The sequence below is a fragment of the Battus philenor genome, unplaced genomic scaffold, assembly GCF_028537555.1.
Source record: "Battus philenor isolate CCGP_79_NKW_IND1 unplaced genomic scaffold, ilBatPhil1.0.hap1 SCAF_27, whole genome shotgun sequence".
Lineage (NCBI taxonomy): Eukaryota > Metazoa > Arthropoda > Insecta > Lepidoptera > Papilionidae > Battus > Battus philenor.
In genome coordinates, this window is record NW_027181690.1 from 9,101,663 (window position 1) to 9,121,770 (window position 20,108).

The window sequence follows — 20,108 nt, forward strand, 5'->3', positions numbered from 1 at the left end:
AATGCACCGGGTCAAATATAAGTACGAATATCGATAATTGTATAAATTAATTATTGACCTTTTAAACTGCACGGTCCAGTAAGATTTAAATAAATATTAACGGAACATTGCAAAAAGTACAACACGGCGCCATGTTTTTTGCGCATGCGCTTTTTCTCGTCTACCGATATCTACGAACTATATGGTTGTCAGAAATTTATTTCGTGCGGAAATAGAAAAAGAAATGTTCTTATTTTAAAAAAGATTATTTTGTGGCGACTTTATTAAACAATTTGAATATATTATTTCGATCTGATTATGTATGTATATATATACATACGTACATATATATGTACATATACATATATATGTACGTATGAACATTTCCATGTAATTTTTTGGTCTTATGACAAACCGGTTTCTTGAGATGTTATATAGCCTGCCGGGAATCGAACATGATACCAAAAATTGTCCTTCACCACACGACTACCAATGGTCGTAGAGTAATGCTGTAGGCTGTAGTAGTAATTAACCTAGACTATGTTTTAAAATCTTAAAATTATTACTTAATTTAGATTTTTTATTGATAAATAAAATATAAAATGGCGTTAATAAACCTAAACTAATTTGACAATAAATTAAGTAAAAAATATATTTGTTATATCTTTTTACTTCAATATTATGTTTCCAAATCTTCATATTATATTTGTGTTTAATTAAATGGTAATAATTTTTGACTGCAATATTTTTAATTTATGTATCTTTAATAATTAGTTTCAGACGCAGTGTTGTTATTATAACAAATTGTTTTAGCGTTATAGACACACGATGATTTGAAATTTTATTTTCATTGTCAATTTTTTTTGTTATTATTCACTGATATTCTTGTATCTGTTACCAGTGGTTTTTTAAAAAAAAAAAACTTCATCATATCAACCAATAGACGCTTACTGCAAGATAGAAGCCTCTCCTAGCAGCCTCACAGCCAGTGATTTCACGCGGCCATATCTATTTCTTTAAATGGTCTATCCACGCCGCTGATTAAATAAACAAATTTATTTTTTCAGTAATTAAATAAATAAATAATAGTAAATACTGGAAAGCACCAACCCTATCATAGCTGAACCTCGAACTCGGTTAAGTGCGTTCACCTCGTTTTTTGCGAAACTAAGCCAAAAAAAATAATAAAACTTTGAATTCGTGTTGACTTGATAAACGACATCGTTGTAACTCCGGTAATGTTCCACCGTTTTAATATTATCATTCAACACCCCAAACTAAATGTCCTCTCTTACGTCATTTTGACACTTCTGCACTGTTTTTTGGATGTTTTGAAGTAATAAACATGGCAGATGATCAAATGATTATGTTCCGAATCGTAAATATGTTTCACAGTTGAACACGTGTATATAAAAACAAACACAGATAATATATATTTTTAGTTCATTAACTTGATATTATTTTAAAAAGCTTAAAACTTAGTTTAAATATGTTAAAATTACATATTTTTTACTTAAATTATATAGTGTTTCCAAGCTATAGTCATACAATAATAATTATATATTAAAGACTCTTGGTGCATGCCGTTTGGATTTGGTCCTATTGGAAATCTATGAGTGAGACTTATGGCCAGTTGTGGACATCTTATGACTGCTATAGTGTTGATGCGTTATAAAATATGCAACTGACCAGAATTTTTACTAAAGACTTTTTATTATTATTAGGTGGTATTTTATTTCGTACCAGTATATATATAAATAAGTTCATATTTCTCTTCTTATGAATCAATGTGATTCAGAACAAAAAAAAAAAGTAATAATGTAACCGCAGTAGTCAACACCTCTCTGGTAGTCTGCGAGTTGAAAAGCTTTAGTATTTCAACAGTTACCAAATCTAGTCTTTCCAGGTCACCACTCCAAAATCTCTTTCTCCATTTTATCTCTAGTTTTTTTTTTTGGAACACACTGTTACTGCTGCCCAAATGACATTTGCAGTTTCTGCGAGGTTGAGGGCGCAAAGAGCGCCTGACTAAGATCTCTATTAAAGTAGCGAAGCACAACTATGTTCTACTATTTTACCGAATTGACCACCAAGCTCTTAGTGTGACTAAATTTAAGTATCCTCACTAGGGGAACTTGGCTTTGCTCGTCAAAAATACCCGCTTAGCATTCCGACACAAGGGTGCATAGCCGAACCTGGGCTTGGTCGATTGTTAATGTTCTGCGCGGTATGTGGTCAACTTGGTAACTCGCTGGATTATGTCGGTCCTTTTCATTTGTCTATGAATCTCTTCATTCGTACTCTGATATCGTAGAGAAATGCCAAGCATATCCCTTTCAACTACATATATATGATTATAAATTATCACAATGTAATTATAATAAAATGCAACGGCTATAATTAAAACTGTTTACATTATATACGCGATATCAGTTATAGTTCGCAATACGAGTGACTTAACCTTGATCTTCGGTTCCCGCCACTTTTACTTTTTTAATTAACGACAGGACAAAGGCGAGTCGATGCTTCATTCGTTTTTTTAGCCATCCGTCATATGTGACCGGACTGGTTTTTTTACACGTTCATTTGTCTTATGCGTATAAATTGAATTTTAAGTGTGCCACAGAATACAAATAGAAATGATGCATTAATCGAAATATTTTATACATATATAAGATCCACCTGTATAACTGAGTCATCACGATATTTCTGAAAGCATAGGTGAGAAACTTGATTAAATGACATCTATTCCTAACAGTTATCAGTCGAGTGGTTTTTTTAAAAAGTAAAACACTAAATAACAGATTAAATATAGCGGTCTTGTAAATTATTTCAAATTAAATCTTTTTTTCGTTTTTCGTTCGTTACTGTCCATCTAAATTGAAATATGTGTGTAAATATTAGGGGGACCGGAAAGTAATCTCGTTACGATTTTTACTAGATGGCAAAAGGTTGTTGATAACGAAGGTGAATATATTGTTGATTAGAAATAAAAACTTGTTAAAATGTAGTCGTGTGATTTAACTTATGAAAGCGACATTACTCTCCGGTCCCCCTAATATATATAAAAGATTTCACCAATGTACTGACTCATCAAGATATCTCCGAAACCATAAGGCTTAGAAGCTTGAAATTTAGTAGGAATATTTGTTTTGTTAAGTATGTATGAACTAAGAATAAACTTTAGATAATTACAAGGAGAGGTTAAGGGGTGTTCAAACTAAAGCTCTTATAGGAAACGGACGGATGACAACTAGTTTTCAATAAAATATATTTAAACGTTAGAGCGTTTCTTTTTACCATATTTCATGCTAATAGTATCTTCATAGTTTAAAATAACGTTTCAATGTGAACCATAAACACACAGAAGTTTTATTTTTAAACATTCAACTGTAAATCTTCTTTATAAACTTAAAGACTCAAATAAACATCATACATTTAAACAAATTAACGGATAAATGATTATTACTTGCGTAAATATTACTTGCGCTTTTGGTAATAAAACTTTTAATAAGAGTTTTAATTTTATATAGTTTTGTACGTTTGAATGTAGTCGATAAAGCGCACAGATGCCTACTAAGGCTTGAGCCTTTCCAGAGATATATATGGGGATGTATCATAATCGCCACACTTGGCAGGTGAGTTGGCGATCGCAATATGGTACACCAATACCTCGCTTTGCGTCGTTTCGTTTTGCGTTTTTTTTTCGAAATTGCTTTGCTGCTTAATTAATACTAATTTTCACTATGCGTCGTTAGATTTTCGAGGTTGCGTTTTTTGGGGATCGAGTCTTTAATTTTTTTTTTAAATATTCTTTTTTTGCCACAAGATGGCAACACTTTTGTTTCTAATTGCGCCATGCACTCAAACCTCGGGGATTACCTTTCTAACTGAAAATCAACGCAATTTGAATACAGTTATATTTTCACTTTGTTTTGCTAATTTTAGAGTTAATTTTTAATGACGTAGGGTGTTGTAATGTAGTGTGTTGTGCTTTTTTTTTAAAGAGAATAATAAATTTATATAAATTTTTACGAGTTGTTTCTGGTTACAAAAAAGGTAAATTGTCTTTTAAATGTTTACTCTGTTCAATTTTCATTTTAATTAATAGTATTTTCGTAACCCTGGAATCTATCTTCGATCTTTACATGGTTTGCTATAGAAAATCTTAATTCACTTTGCGGTGTTTCAACTTGCGTCATGTTTTTTTGGAACGTAACCACGACGCAAAGTGAGGTATTGGTGTATTACGGTACGTAGAGGACGCTGCTGTTCATCCTCTGGAAACTTATTTGTGAGCAGTGGCAATCTTGTATAATTATTGTACTAAGCGTGAATTATATAAGTTTACTAGCAAACGTTGTTTTGCAAAAAAAAATTGATATTTTAATTTACAAATAAAAAATAAAGGTTGATCGAGGGGTGAAAATTTATGGTTGTATGTATTCTTGTATGCTGTATCATAAAAAAATAAAAACAAAAAAATTCGTTAAAAAAATATTTTTTTTTAAGTGTGAACAACCTTTATCACTTAGGGGTATATAAAATAGATAGTAGCCGATTCTCAGACCTACTGAATACGCATATTAAATTTGGTAAAAATCAGTCAAGCCGTTTCAGAGGAGTTCAAGTTCGAACACCGTAACACGAGAATTTTGTATATTAGATATACCGAGAATGGATGTCTCATTTTCATTTAAATGTGCAAACAACGTACTAGAATAACATATTATAATTTTAAATTAAAATCCTTGAGTTAAATAATACTTAAAATAAATTGTGAATTGTTCTTAATCTACCATTTAACCTAAGCCCTGGTTTGATCTATTAATACAACAGGGTGACAAGTGAATAAAGACGTCGCGTTGCTTCTGTGAGGTCTTGGTAACGGCTCGCCGTCCTTTGAGATGTCAATCAACTGACCGCGCAGCTCGGCGTGACGTCATGCGTTTTCATTACAAGAGTTTTGTTTGTTGTGGCTGCCTTCGCTTATAATAACTTACTTCACGCTTCTGTTATTAGAAGGTTACTTAGTACTTTATTTATTTATTGAATTTATCGACATGATTTATTATACATTACATTAAAGTGTCATTTGGTAGGGTGAATTTATCATTTGACAAATTGTTATATATATAGTTATAAATAACGTAATAATTTGATAATAAAGTAAAATAAATAGTTTTCGAAATTCGAACTACTACATATTAAAATTTATTATTGTTTAATATCTATCCCTTCAGGCTTTGTGCTATTATTTAGAAGTTATTGGTTTGTCAGTTTGTATGTGATGTGATGGGTGATGAAGTGATTTAAAAATTTTAACGCAAACTCACATAAAAGTTAGAGATTTATTTAAAACTTTTCCTTGTTACATTGTGTATGCTTTCCCTGTATATACAATTGTATACATGTACACGTGTTTGTATGTCTAGTTATGGCAGCCGAGTGGTAAGGACTGATACTTACTATCGTAGGTTGCGGGTCCGATATTCGGGGTATAATTTTAATAATTCACATTTTGTGCATTAATTATAAGGGTTAGTCACAAACAAGTTTCCAGAGGTTGAGCAGCTCTATCCTCTGCGTACCATAATACCACTCTGCGATCGCCAACTCGGCTAAGTGTGGCGATTACAGCTTGGCTTCCCATAGTTATGGTACATGCTTCATATATCTTTAAAGAAGGCCTGTGCCTTCCAATATGCCTCCACCTCTAGAAACTTATTTTTGAACAATTGGCATTTCTATATAAATAATGCAAAAGGTTGAGTTATGAATAAGGCTGTATTTCGGGACTCGTACCTATGACATACGGTCGCAAGTTTAAGTCCTCTACCACTAGGCTACCACGTCTCATTTTCTCTATATATTACAATAATTTCTTAATTTATGAGAGAATATTATTGAACGGAAGAGCTTACGGTTTGAGTAAGTAAGAATACAATGAAGGAAACTGTGTATGTCATATCTTTGACCCTAGGGTTTACTAAGCTTTATACAAATGTAGTTGTAGCTTTAGTTAATACAAACTTATTATAAGATTTGTTTGATTTGTGTATCCCATTGGCTTTAAGTTACATTGCACAATGCATAACTACCGTGACAAATTCAGATATCGACTTCAATCATTCGATAATGAACTTAAAAGCACTTGAGATAAGGTTTGTTTTGTTTCATAAAACTAATCCACACCTTTATTCACAGCGAATGCGTGAAAGACCCGGTCACGATGAAAACGGACTGGCGATGCGAAAATGACCCATGTTTAATGAGCAATACGGTCGTTGATGGCGTGAACTACGGCGGATCCAGTTGGCGGGCCTACAACTATCCCGAATTCCGCACTAAGAAGCTAAAGGATGGTCTCGTGTACAAACTTGGTGAGTTCTTATATAACTACTTTTATATAGTAAAAGAGAAATCATATTCTTTTTTCAAATTATTTTACTTTTAATCACAGGGATTCCAAAGATCGATCCATTTATGCCACTGTTCAAGCCTAACACTTTCAGAAATGTTCATTGCCAGGTAGTGATAATCGAAGGCCCTTTCAGGTGCTTTTGAAACGGAACTCTGAAAGCTTCCTCTTGTAAGCTATTGCGCAAGCTCACCTTATGGGCTTAACGCAACTCAACGGACTTTCAATCCGGCAATGTATTAGGGGACCGGAAAGTAATGTCGCTTTCTTAAGTTAAATACACACGGTTGCATTTTTAACAAGTTTTTATTTCTAATCAACAATATATTCACCTTCGTTATCAACAACCTTTTGCCATCTAGTATACAAATTTTCAATGCGGGAGCGATATCAATCGGTTTTTATGTAAAATATGTCAACAGAAAAGTCATTACTTTCACGTCCCTCTAATATAATAACATTACTTTCCAGTCCCCTAATAGTATAAAGCGCCGTAAGTTCACAAGAAAGCTTATTATTTTAGCTACCTATTAAAGATATTTAGACTAAAACCATCTGCACCATGATTCTTAGAGACAGAATAGTGTAAGACAAGTATAAAAGAAAAACAAAAGAGGATACTATTTAAATAGAGTGGTTATAAGGCGTGCGGTTCTTCATATGTAGAATAATTTACTTTTAAAATATTACATATCAAGTTTCTTTAAAATTTATATTTATTATACCGGACATTACTTCTACAATGACGATATTGTGGACTTTTCTTATCACACGGAAAGTAATCGGGGTACTAGCATTACAATTCTGCCACTGTTAACGATAGATATCTCAACCGTTACTTTGTACATTGTTCGCTCCACTAAGAACTAGCGCATTTAAGACGCCAATTCAGATACGCTATCATTGATTATATCTCTATTAATAAAAACTATTGAGTACATTAATAATTCCTTTAATCTTTACTAACAATGTATGCTATGATTATATAAATACGTGAAATGACATAAATGAAATGCGTAGAGTCAAATTTAAAACAAAACATGAACACCTATTATTAACGATATCATTCATCTTTTAATACGTTTCCTAACACATTCTAGAAAGTTCTTACGGAGAAAATTGTATGAATTTGAGCAAAACTTGATATCGTTCAGAAAATATAATGTTTATTTACAAATTTGTGCATAATACATTTCGTACGTTTAAAAATTTTATCTTTACGTATCGTATTGATTATATATACTAACATATATGATAGCATACAACTAACTCTGAAAGATGTTTTTAATGAAATTGATGTTATAACGGTTGCTTCGCAGAAATTTTTTTAATTTCATAATATTTGTGACATTATTCAAAATCTTATATGATAAATAGATTCAGATATATGATAAATACTAGAAATAAAAATAAACTCGTAATGATAAAATTCAAATTCGTATTCAAAAAGTTCAGATATTCCTTTTCTTAATTTTGAATCTAAATTTAAATATAATATTAAATAAATCTTATTATAGGATTAAAGAATTTCAAGTTGTTCAAGCATGTGAAACTTGGTCTGTTGACTCATTCAGATGTTTAATATTATAATGTACACATGAAAATTATTTACATTAAATTTGATAGAGCAACTGTTGTGTTTCTGACCAGTTCTTCTCAACAGACCAGTGTTTTGAGCCAATATTACAACGTATAATGCTAAATAAGAAAAGGACTAATATATAACTACTTCCGCTATGTAGCAGTAGTCGTGCCATAAAGCTATATATTAGCCCTTTTCTTACTTAGGAAGGACTTCCGCAAAGTAACGTCTGAATATATTAGATATAATGTTAAAATAATCTTCGATTGAAAAGCGCACGTAAATGACTATTTGAATATAGAAAATTTGAATTTAGAATTTTTAATTTTTTTAATTTGTATAAAATAAATCATTAATTTATTTGGTCTGTAAAATATAAATTCATCCACATAATTTTTTTACTGAAATTTAATTAAAAATGTTTTTATTTATTATATTTTACAATTATATTCATTCATTTGTATATAAAGTTTTTAAAACGCCCTCATCTCAATAGATGGCTCAACGAACTCCGAAGAGTTTATTTAACACTTTCACAATATACTAAATACAAAAAATTCGTTTACCATTTTTATTGCTACAAAAAAATATGTTATTGTAAATAAAAAAAGCAAATAGAATTTTCAATTTAATTTTTATATTATATCTGTACATCTTAAATTTATCCGTCATGTATTATAATCCATATATGTATATATATATATATATATATATATATATATATATACATCGGATCAACATTGTAACACTCGAAACATTCGAAAGTGTTTATAAACGTTGAACTGAATGCAATCTAAATATAAACACATAAATATATCGCACAGCGGTGGCGTGAATAGCAGTTTAAAAGCATCGAAAGTAACACTTTCCTTTGTTAATCACTTTCGCTTGTGTCTGGTCCAATTTCGCTCACTGATAGACAATTGTATGCAGCGACTGGATTTCTAGACTTCTTAGAATAATCTGAACGGTTCAGAACATCCTGTATATCGAGTCTGTTAGCCGTCCGAATGTTAGTTTGATACGATTGATTTGTAAATAATCAGTCGACGTTTGATCTTGAATAGCTTTATTGTAAGTGGAGCGTACGACCCTGCATTGATTAGCATTCTTACCAATCTACATCTCTTATATTAACCTACTTTAAAGAATAGTCGGAAACTAAGACTGCAAGCGTTGGTTTAAAAAATTATTAATAATATGAGTGATAGCATCCTTAGTGATCAATAACTTGTTTAACAATACTCAATGTTGTTTGTGATTCAATTTTTTTTGTTTTTGTAGCCCTTAGTTCATTGTTATTTCTATTTCTCTTTTCTTTTTTTTATTTTGCAACGGGCCGGTCGCAACCCGCGCTGGACATATATCTGTTAATTTGTCTACTACTTTGCCTCGGGTGTAATTACCGTTTCTTGCTAGTACTTCTATTACTGTTTTATTTAAGAATGCAAAAAGACGTGGCCTAAGCTCCTCATCTGATAGAGCCCATAGTATATTTACAATACAAGCCCATGTAATGTCAATTTATTATCATGGAATAAAACTTGAGTCTGTTAGTTGCTTTCATTACTCTATGTACTAAGAATATTCTAAATTTGACCATAAACAAAGTATTTAGTGGAATCAGGCGTTACCTTGCGGAAGTCCATCCTAAGTAAGAAAAGGACCAATATTTAGCCACTTCCGCACATGCAGTGGCAGTCGTGCAACAAAGTGCACCGCCAGCCAGCCCGCTGATAAATGTGCATGCGGCAAACAATGCGAATTACACAACTACCACCGTCAACACGTCTTGAGTGATTTGACGGTGGGCAAAATATTAGTCCTTTTCTTACAAAAACAAAGTGACAAAAAAATCTGTTTTACCGTTTTTTAGGACACTTTTCGAATCAGGACGCGTGTCGTGGAACCCTCGTAGATTTAAGTGTAAGGATGCCAAAGGAATATGATTCTAGTTACTATAAAATTTTCCCCTACTGACATTCTTGTCATATCGTATATAAGTGGTCAGTGTAAATGATTCCTAATGGTTTTAAATGAATAAATAAATGATTATCTCATTCGTAATTATAAAATAATATATTTATAAATTCTATCTCATTAAATCATTCGATTTTTTTTTCCCACGGTAATATGATAACAACATACAATTGTTTTTATATCTTGTATTACTTTGTGTATGAAATATGATAGCTCGATATAACTTGCCATAACAACTGACTTCCACGTATCGTGTGGGTTCAATATCGTGCAGACGTAAATATTTTTTTATAACAATTAAAATGTCATTGTATACATATAATATAGTCATACATAATCTTTATTTCTTTAATAATACATCTGTGAGGAAGTTCCAGCGTCTCTGAATGAAGAACAAAGAAACACGCCTTGGTTTATTACCAATACAGAGATTCACGAAGCATTGAAATTTAGAATTGTCTGAATTAGAATCTGAAAAATCATTCGAACAAGTAAGCTATCGCATTAGCAACTGTATAGAAGTATACAGATGCTGAAGGATGAGATATCTCTTGCTAAGGAGTGTTTTAGATATGATAAAGGACATGGAACAAATCTGATATTAATAGCAGATATGCATGAAAATAATAACAATAAATAATCGTAGAGGCCGTGTCTATCAAATATATTTAACGTTTAATGGAATCAGGCGTTATTTTGCTAAAGTTCATCCTAAGTTAGAAAAGTATAAGTAATTTAGTGTATACTGTAATATTATTATGTATTATTAAAAGATATTATATAGAAGAGAAAGTATATACAATTAAAAAAAAACGCAACATTCTACGAGTTTTTTTTTTAAATTGCCTTTATTTATTCTGTTGATTATTATAAATTCAAATATGAATAAAGCTAAATATAACAACAAAAATATCAATTCCTGTATATTTCATATTCCTAAGAAACAAATAAGCCTTTTTATAACAATACGCTGTACTTGTGACTAGTTTGATCTGGTCGTAATTTTACATATAGGATGATTGTTTTCAGGTGTAAAAACTAACTCTGCATGTATAGATCATTTGTCAGCAAAAAGCTTTAAAGTTTTTACACCTATCACTCATATAAAGCGATCTTTCTGTGTTATGATATATTAACTTATTTTTTTTTGTAAAAAAAAATCTGGCAGTACAGTTTACAGGGACAAATAGTATACAATAATACATTTTAATATTTAGTTATTCTAATTGTGAAAACTTTTTTTACTATGTTATCATTTCGATATTTATTATTTTAGAAACCGTTGATTGTTGAATAAGCTAAAACTTATCATGCTGTGTAAAAAAAGAAATTTGATTTACATACAATTAGTAAAAACAATAAGTTATATCTCAATTAAAAGAACGCTCCAAATAAGTTCACGTGACGACATTATCAGCGCAACAGTGGGTCAATTACATTGCAAACATCACGGCAATAAAATCTAAAACCGTTTTACTCGAACAAGCAACGTTACAAATGATAAAGATATAACTTTTATTTACAAAACATTCAAAATTAAACCGATTATAAACAAGTTAATTTAAAAATAAAAACTTTTAATACATATTGTGGTGGTTGTGGAAAAATATGTACCTAGTCCGCCATATTGGAACGGCGTCCATCTTGAATTTTAAATTTTGACATTATCATCGTGTTTTACTAGTGTAGCCCTTTTATTTGATACCCAAGGGGGTTAAGGAAAAATATGTAATCCGCCATTTTGCATCGGCGGCCATCTAAGATTTATAATGTTATTATATTGTATTGTCATCTAAATTAAATGTGTGTACCAAATTTCGGATCAATCTGACAACGGGAAGGTGCTTAAATTTCAATTTCTAATTTTGACCCAAATAAACAAATTCCGTACGGATCGAACTAAATAAAACCGTTTAAAGATAGTTAAAAAACAGATACTGGTACACGATAAAAAGAAAAATATATTTAATTTACGAAAATAATTAAAAAATAAAACCTAGGCTGATCGTAGTAACTGTATAAAAATATTGCGACTTAAAGTAGTAGTGAGATTCGGTTGTTAAACGATTAGTAATATCATGATGTCAATTGTAGAATGTCCACAGCTGGACATATCCCACGTAGATTTCCAATGACGGCTTTAACGGCGTCGTTTGTCCACGTGAGTGGAGGTCTGACGCCGTGCCTGCCGATTGGTGATCTCTTGTTCAGAACCTTACAGCCCCAGTTATCATCATATTAATATTCTGCGCGCTATTTGGTCTGTCCACTGCCACTTGAATTTGCCAATTTGCTGGACTAGCTTGGTTAGTTGCTTCATCTACAAATCTCCTCTTTACTTATTCGATCTCGTAGAGAAATCCCGTGCATTACTCTCTCGTTTTTGTATAGGATACAAACTAGATTTTTATTATTTTATTCAGTATTATTTCAAAGAGAAACTACGGAATATTGTTATTATTTATATTGCTATCTAAAAGTAACGTGACAGCAACGTTCAGGTCGCAAATTGAATAAAAACTGTGACTTGTAAAATTGTAGGATAAGCCAAATGTATGATTTTATCTATAAATATCATTTATTCATAAAACACAATAATACAACAAAAAATTAGAAACAAAATTGAAAATAGAACAAATTAACAGCAGTATAAATATAGAATGATTTTTTTTTTGAAAATGGAACAAAAATTTAAAAAAAACTATATATCACCTCGAACGTCATGGTGAAATTGCGACGCGAGCTCTGTTTAGTACAATTCGCAATTGCCGTTAAGCTAGTCTCTTATACATCTGGCATGAAATAAATATTTACTATATATCTTTCATAAGTCGGGTTATCAGTGAATAGGCCTTCTTCCACTAAGTGGACCGACGACATAGTCAAGGTGCCTTTCCGTTATCGACGGCGACTTTAAGAGCATACTGTGATTTCTCGAGGAGCTGGCTTGAATAAAGCTTACTCCAACGCAAAATGAGAGCAGTGCCTCTTGGTTGCGGAAACCAGCCTGCAGAGACAAGACGTAGAAAAAATCGCAGGGGGCCTCTAGATGCAGACAGCGCAGGAGCGGTCATAGTGGCAATCTTTTTGGGGAGGCCTATGCTTTTCAATAATTGACCTATGACAATATATTGGGTTAGCAATTGCTATTTTATTTATTTCCAAAGAGTGATTTTCAATTTTTTTAAAAAATCAAACATGAAAATTATTTATCTAAAATTTTAAATTAAAAATACAAAACGTTGTAACGATTAAATACCAGCACTTTCACAAGTCATTAGGATTAAAATGTACAATAAAAAATTCTCGAACGACAGCGTGATTGACCGACAAATTACAAAATGAAAGCGTAACGTGAACGCTTATTATGTTTCGCATCTTCCAATCACAGACACTTAATTGTAATTACTGTATTGGAAATGTATTTATCCTTAATGATACATATGTATATCTAAATTATTACGTTAAAAATTTCAAGTGCGACTGCAATTTAAATAAAAAAAATCTTGCAGAACCTTAGTTTAATAATTTCAATATAAGTGAACTATGTGCAACTGTGACCACTAGCTGGTAGGCGTAGCGTGTATAGGCCCCCCACTAGATGGATCGACGACATAGTTAAAGCCGTGGGAACTCACTGGATATGGGCAGCCCAGGACCTGCCCAAGCCCAGGTCATCGTGGCGATCTTAGAGAGAGACCTATGGCTTGCAGTGCGGATCCATTGGCTAAAAAAGAAGAAAAAACCCTTACATTGTAGAAACTATTAAACAGAATCTAACACAGTTTAAAATAGAAATTAAATGTTTTATTCGTATATAGTTTTTTCAATCAATAAGAACTATTTATATTTAGATAGATATACAGGATGATTGGTTATAGGTACAAAATGGGCGAATGTAATGCTTATTAGTCAACATAAAGTATTTACACTATTATCACCTTGTATTTTCTCGTTTTCGTGATCACTCTGAAATATGTTATATTAATACATCTTTTATATTAGAATGCGACAGACTAATAAATCCTGGCAGTACGAAGTGTTCAGAGTTAAATAGTTGAACGGCAATTAATAAAAAAATTATTGTGATTCCAATTTTGAAAACGTTTTTTCTCCAAGAAGGGACCCTTATGTATGGCCACTTCACGTAGCGTCCGCCCAAGCGATCTTAAAGCGAAGACCTCGCAATCTGGTAAAAAATCAATCTTACCGCGTGCCAAGACTACAAAAAGAAACCCAAAGTTTAGTTGACAAACACTTGCGGTACTATATCACTTACAATACTTGTATTTGAAAACTCGTATTCCAGTTATAATAAAAGAGTCTAACTGGAAAGAAAATTATTATAAGAAGAAAAAAGTAAAAAATGTTAATTAAAGTTATAAACGAGTCAAATAAACTGTGATACTGTAATAATCTTTGATCTAGAAATGTGAAAGAGAGAAGATAGGCGATATGTTAAAGAAAATATGAAAGAGGAAGAGGGAAGATAGGCGATGTGTTAAAGAAAATATGAAAGAGAAGCGTAAAAAGATATTGTGAAGGACAGATGGAAGAAGAAGAGGGAAGATAGGCGATGTGTTAAAGAAAATATGAAAGAGGAGGGTAAAAAGAGATTGTGAAAGACAGATGGAAAAGGAAGAGGTAAGATAGGCGATGTGTTAAAGAAAATATGAAAGAGAAGGAAAAAAAAGAGATTATGAAGGACAGATGGAAGAGGAAGAGCGAAGATAGGCGATGTGTTAAAGAAAATATGAAAGATAAGGGAAGAAAGAGATTGATTGACAGTAGGAAAGTATATAAGAAATTGAGATTGATGGAAGGACAATGGTAAATCAAATTACAATATTGAAAAAAAGTTTTACGCGATAATGTTATATCCCAGTGCCAAAAACAGTAGAGATACATAAAAAATATCGGTATAAGAGCAAAGGTAGCTCAGTGGTAGAGCACACAGACCTGCGATTGTAGGTCAAAGGTTCTATTTTTGGGATATAATCTTATATAATTCACACTGTATACATTAATTATATAGGATTGCAACTGCTCACAAACATTTTTCTAAAGAATGGGCAGCAGCGTCCGTGTATACTACAGTTTAATCGCCTACTCGCCTTCCATGTGCGGCTAGTTACTGTATATCTCCCATAGATATATTTAGGAGAGATTACCTGTGAGAGATTGTGGGCTGAAACCATGAAGTCAATTCCAATAATAATAGCATTACATTTTGTTCACAGGTACATTCCCTCTTAGCGCTGAGACGAAACGTATGGGACCGTTGCGGTACGACAAGGATATCGCTTACCCGAGCAACTTCGACGCAAGGACTCGCTGGCCAGGATTCATCTCGCCCATCGTCGACCAGGGTTGGTGCGGTTCTGACTGGGCGGTGTCGCTTGCCGGCGTTGCTTCTGACAGGTAACTTACAATATATGAGATTCTCGTGTTGAATTATATATAAATACATATGATAAGTATTATTAATCAGTACGAGACGTGGTCGCTTACGATGAGACCCACGTCAAAATATCCCCATATAAATCAAAGTCCTTACATAGTTAAAAAAATTGTTCGTCTGAAGTGACTTGTGACAGTAACACTCAATCGGCTTATATATCTATAGATCCGCATATTTATTTGTGTATATATATATATATATATATATATACTAGCTGATCCCGCAAACGTTGTTTTGCAAAAAAAATATTTTAATTTTCAATTTAAAAATAAGGGTTGGTCGTAGAGGGGTGAAAATTTAGGGTTGTATGTATTTTTGTATGTTGTATCATAAAAAAATAAAAACAAAAAATTTCGTCAAAAAAATAAAAAAAATTTTTAAGGGTGAACAACCCTTATCACTTAGGGGTATGAAAAATAGATAGTAGCCGATTCTCAGACCTACTAAATACGCATATAAAATTTGGTAAAAATCGGTCAAGCCGTTTCAGAGGAGTTCAAGTTCGAACACCGTGGCACGAGAATTTTATATATTATATATATATATATATATATATATAGTGACTACACATAAGATATTTTCTTTTTTACTTATATTCATTAAATTGTCTCTGCACTGTCAATATGGTTTACAAATATAAAATGCCTTTAGCTTTAAGTTCGCCGTTTTAAGATTTATAAGATGTGTTTTATTAAATAAATAAGGTTAGTAATGTGTAAGCTTTTTTAAACAAATTCTATTATAATTTCTCGTAGCGTAACTAGTTAATTTCGCTTACCACGGTGACACAGAACGAAAAGATAATATTAGTAATACTAATTCTTATCCTAAACCTAAAAATCACTACTCTCTTTTCCTTTATTAGAACAAATTTATAAAATGCCGCAGATTTTATCATAATTATTACTGTGTTCAATCTATGTATTTAACAACGAATGTCTATTTATTCCAAGTGACGCCATAATTTGAGAATGACTTTACTTATTTCATTCATCTTTTTTATATGTTTCGCCATACTGTGTTCTACGTAGTTCAATCTTAATAAATGTCAGATAATTTAAAGATTATTAAAACATTTAAAAGTTTGCTTCGAAAGCGGAAATTTTATACCCTTTAACAGTTGCCTCATATTTACCGATTACCAAATTTATTACTTTATTTCACATTGAATTAATACACAATGATCACTCTGATATTTGTTACGTTATTTTATCTATTGGTATACGAAGTCTTTAATCTATTCATATAGATGTAGATATAAGATAGAAGCATTTAAAGAGACTACTTCTGTTTATTTGGATTTTTATATCATTAGCAGTGAAATTAGAATCAAATTAAACGTGAGTATATTGGCATAATTCAACTTAAAGCTACGAGGGTATGAAACGCGCGTTAAATATACAATGGTCACTATAAATATAGAGTATACTCGTCAATACACGAAAACGTACCACTTTCTGTGACGAGTATACTCGTCAATCACAGTTAACTGGTTAAAAGCCCGAAAGAAACTCAGACGGGATTTTTTGATCACTTGAAAGTTAATCCTAATACACTGGTAAATCAATTTATTCCTACGATTTATTATCACTTAAATATGATTTATTTTTACAATGAGATTCTTTTACAAGTTTTTGTTTTCTGGACTCTTTAAAATCAAATGTACATAGTCTTTCTGGAAAGTTAGTTTGTTAAAATTTATGTAACATTCAATTAAACTTTGAGTAAAGAAATTCGAGTTAAATAACAGTCTGAGTTATCGTAATTGAAAAAAAATGAAATACAGATAATAAACCAACTTTCGCTGCGTAGGATGTAAAAATAAATTAAAAAAAATAAATCGAAGTAAAAGTAGTCCTTGGCGTCCGGCGCCAACGCCACTCAGAAAAAGGCGCGAGAAAGTGCCATATAAGTCTCGTTTAACCTAAAATAATAATTTATTTGCAGATATAAAAAAAAACAACCGGGTCCGTATCGCAGAATATAATCGCGTGCAATAATACTGACTGACAGATAAACAATGCGCAACGAATGTACGAAAGACTGGCTGGAGATGACGCGAGATAACATTCGCACGCTAACTCATTCCAATTTCGCTGTTTTATTTTTTTTTACTTCATTCTTAAACATGTTGCATAGATTATAAAAGATTTTTAATTTTTTTTTAAAGTGTAGTAAATTCTAGAACATTTTTAAATAATAGAGTTTGTTATGTATTCGTTCTCTGCAATAGTTCACACTAAGCCCGCCTTTGCTCCCGTTTTTCTATTAAAAAATAAAAAAAATCTTTAAAAAAATTAATTAAAAAGCCGCATTTCCAACTTGAACAGCGGTAGCCCTGCAGTAGATTGAGACTTGCGAACGTAGATAGATTCAATTCCCGGAATATAATCTTAGATAATTCACACTTTGTGTATTAATTATATATAAATGCCACTGCTCACAAACAAGCTTTCATAGGATTGGCAGCAGCTGTACCGTAGTACCACATACCATATTATGGTATATCCCCCATAGATATCTATGGAGGTCTGTACCTTGTTGTGGGCATCTGTGACGACTCCATACTACTTCCGTGGTATCCATAACTACTGACTCTTTTTGAAAAGATGGTCTTGCACTTTCTTACGCCACTTCTGCCAGTCTTCAGCGGTGTGTATTTCTTCGGATGCTGTGGTATTGAGCGTGGTTCGGTCCTGATCGAAGCAGCATGAGGTTACGGCTTTACTATTGCTGTCCATCCACTATTACGATCATCAGAAGTTTTTTTAACTAACCGTTCTTACTGCCAACGTAACCGAACTCAAACCCGCTTTGTAGAAACGATAGTGTACACTCCGTGTTCTATTAGTATATATGATTTGCTTCTACGAGCAAGAAATCTAGGCGAGTAAATCTTTTGTTTTGTGTATCTTTTAAAAATACTTGTATAGATGTTCGTATCTATATTTTTAATTATGTTGCTATCTCCCTACAGACTTAAAGCCAAAGGCTTTTGCCCTGTTGCATAATAATAAAAAAATAATTAAATCGTATTTTAAAGTGATTGTATTATTTATTAATTTAATAGGACAATAAATAATGATTAAACTTGTAAAGATAAGTTTTCTATTTTGTACAATACAAAGGCAGTAAAAATGTAATTTTTTTTTATTTTGTTTAAGTAGACTTTTTGTTCGACGAAAAAACAGTTGTATGTACCGTTGTGTAACATTGTTTACTCTGCGGTTTGTATAGGAAAAGAAAAGTATTATTTTTAACAATTATTCTCGCAATCATTCCCTTTTTCCTCTAAATAAGAACCTTATGCTCCAAAGAAAATATTAAAAAAGAAAATTCTTATTCGTTAGGAGCGCATATGCGATACTGTAAGATGCTACGAAGTTATACAAAACTCGATAGGAAACAAATTTAGATGGTTATTTTCCGATACACATCATTGTCAATTTTATTTACGATAATAATAAAAAAAGACACTACACATTCAAATTAAGAACGTCTGTTGTGACTGGCCGTAAACTTGATATCGAGAGTAGCCGCGTGAATTCGTCCGGAAACCGAACCCATATCAGTCTCGTCTCTACGAATAAATGCTCTGACAGGTCATCAATTGAAACGCATGCGTTATCTGTGCCGTAAAAGTAACACCGGTGTCGTGTTACCCTGATTTATTTCTAAACCGTAACACAATCTCGGCACTTGTGAGAACCTTTCCTCGTGCAAAAAGTTAAGAACGCTTCAGTTAAAAATAAAAGTACTTCAAGCCCGCCGCTTGAGAGATTCGCCCTTGTCTTGTCTATAGTCGCGGCCAACATTGAGTTTTCCTTAAGTGTACTATTTTAAACTTTATAAAGAAAAGAAGTTGACAATACATGGTTTATTGGATGGATGTATACCTCATTTTTCAACAAAAATCTTAAAATTTTCCATACGTATTTCCAATCGCCCTGTATAAAGTCATCACTCTGAAATATATTACATTATTTTTTATTTGCTATTAGAATGAAACTGGCCAATTACTTCCTGCAAGCACAGTAAAGCCATTAATTTGAATATTAAGCAATTCGAATTTTAAATTTTTATTTCTTTCTGTATTCTGCGTTATTTATTATTTCTGCAATCTTTGACGTTTGATACCCTATGGCAAAGATGGCCAAGCTCTTTGCTGGTATGAGTCATTTTTCGGAATTTAAATTTTTTTGCGAACCGCAATTGAATACGCATTTAAAACACGCAAAACGTTTTTTTGACATAAATCATATTTATTAAAATTATTCAAATATAAGTACTATTTGTGTATTGAAGTTAGATATAATGACACATGTATATGACAGCACTCCTAATCATATTTAAGATGACGGTTAATTAATTATGATCGATGTTTAGATTTCGCTAATGGTGGAATAATAATAATTATTCACATCAGTAATTTGTTTCGATTTCTGAGGAGCTGATATAAGTAATATAAATTTTAAAGTCGTAATAATTCGACAATCAATCGGAGCCAAAAAAATCCATTCAATGAACTGAATGTGGCTCGCGAACCGCAGTTTGGTCATCCCTGCCTCATGATGAACCATATATTACTTGACAGCAACTATATTCACGCATTTAAATCTCTCATATCTTCTAAAATCTAAAATAAAAAAATAGAAAGTACTGACGAAAATAGTCAAGTTTATTAC

The 20,108-nt window shown here is 31.9% G+C and overlaps 1 protein-coding gene across 1 annotated transcript in view; it reads left to right on the top strand.

Moving 5' to 3' along the window:
• The window catches only part of Swim (Secreted Wg-interacting molecule), a 91,343-nt gene that overhangs the window by 61,519 nt on the left and 9,716 nt on the right, over positions 1-20,108 (top strand). Inside the window, exons 4-5 of the mRNA XM_068768855.1 lie at positions 6,187-6,362; positions 15,203-15,383. Coding sequence (XP_068624956.1) covers positions 6,187-6,362; positions 15,203-15,383 — 357 coding nt within the window. The remainder of the gene's footprint in view (positions 1-6,186; positions 6,363-15,202; positions 15,384-20,108) is intronic.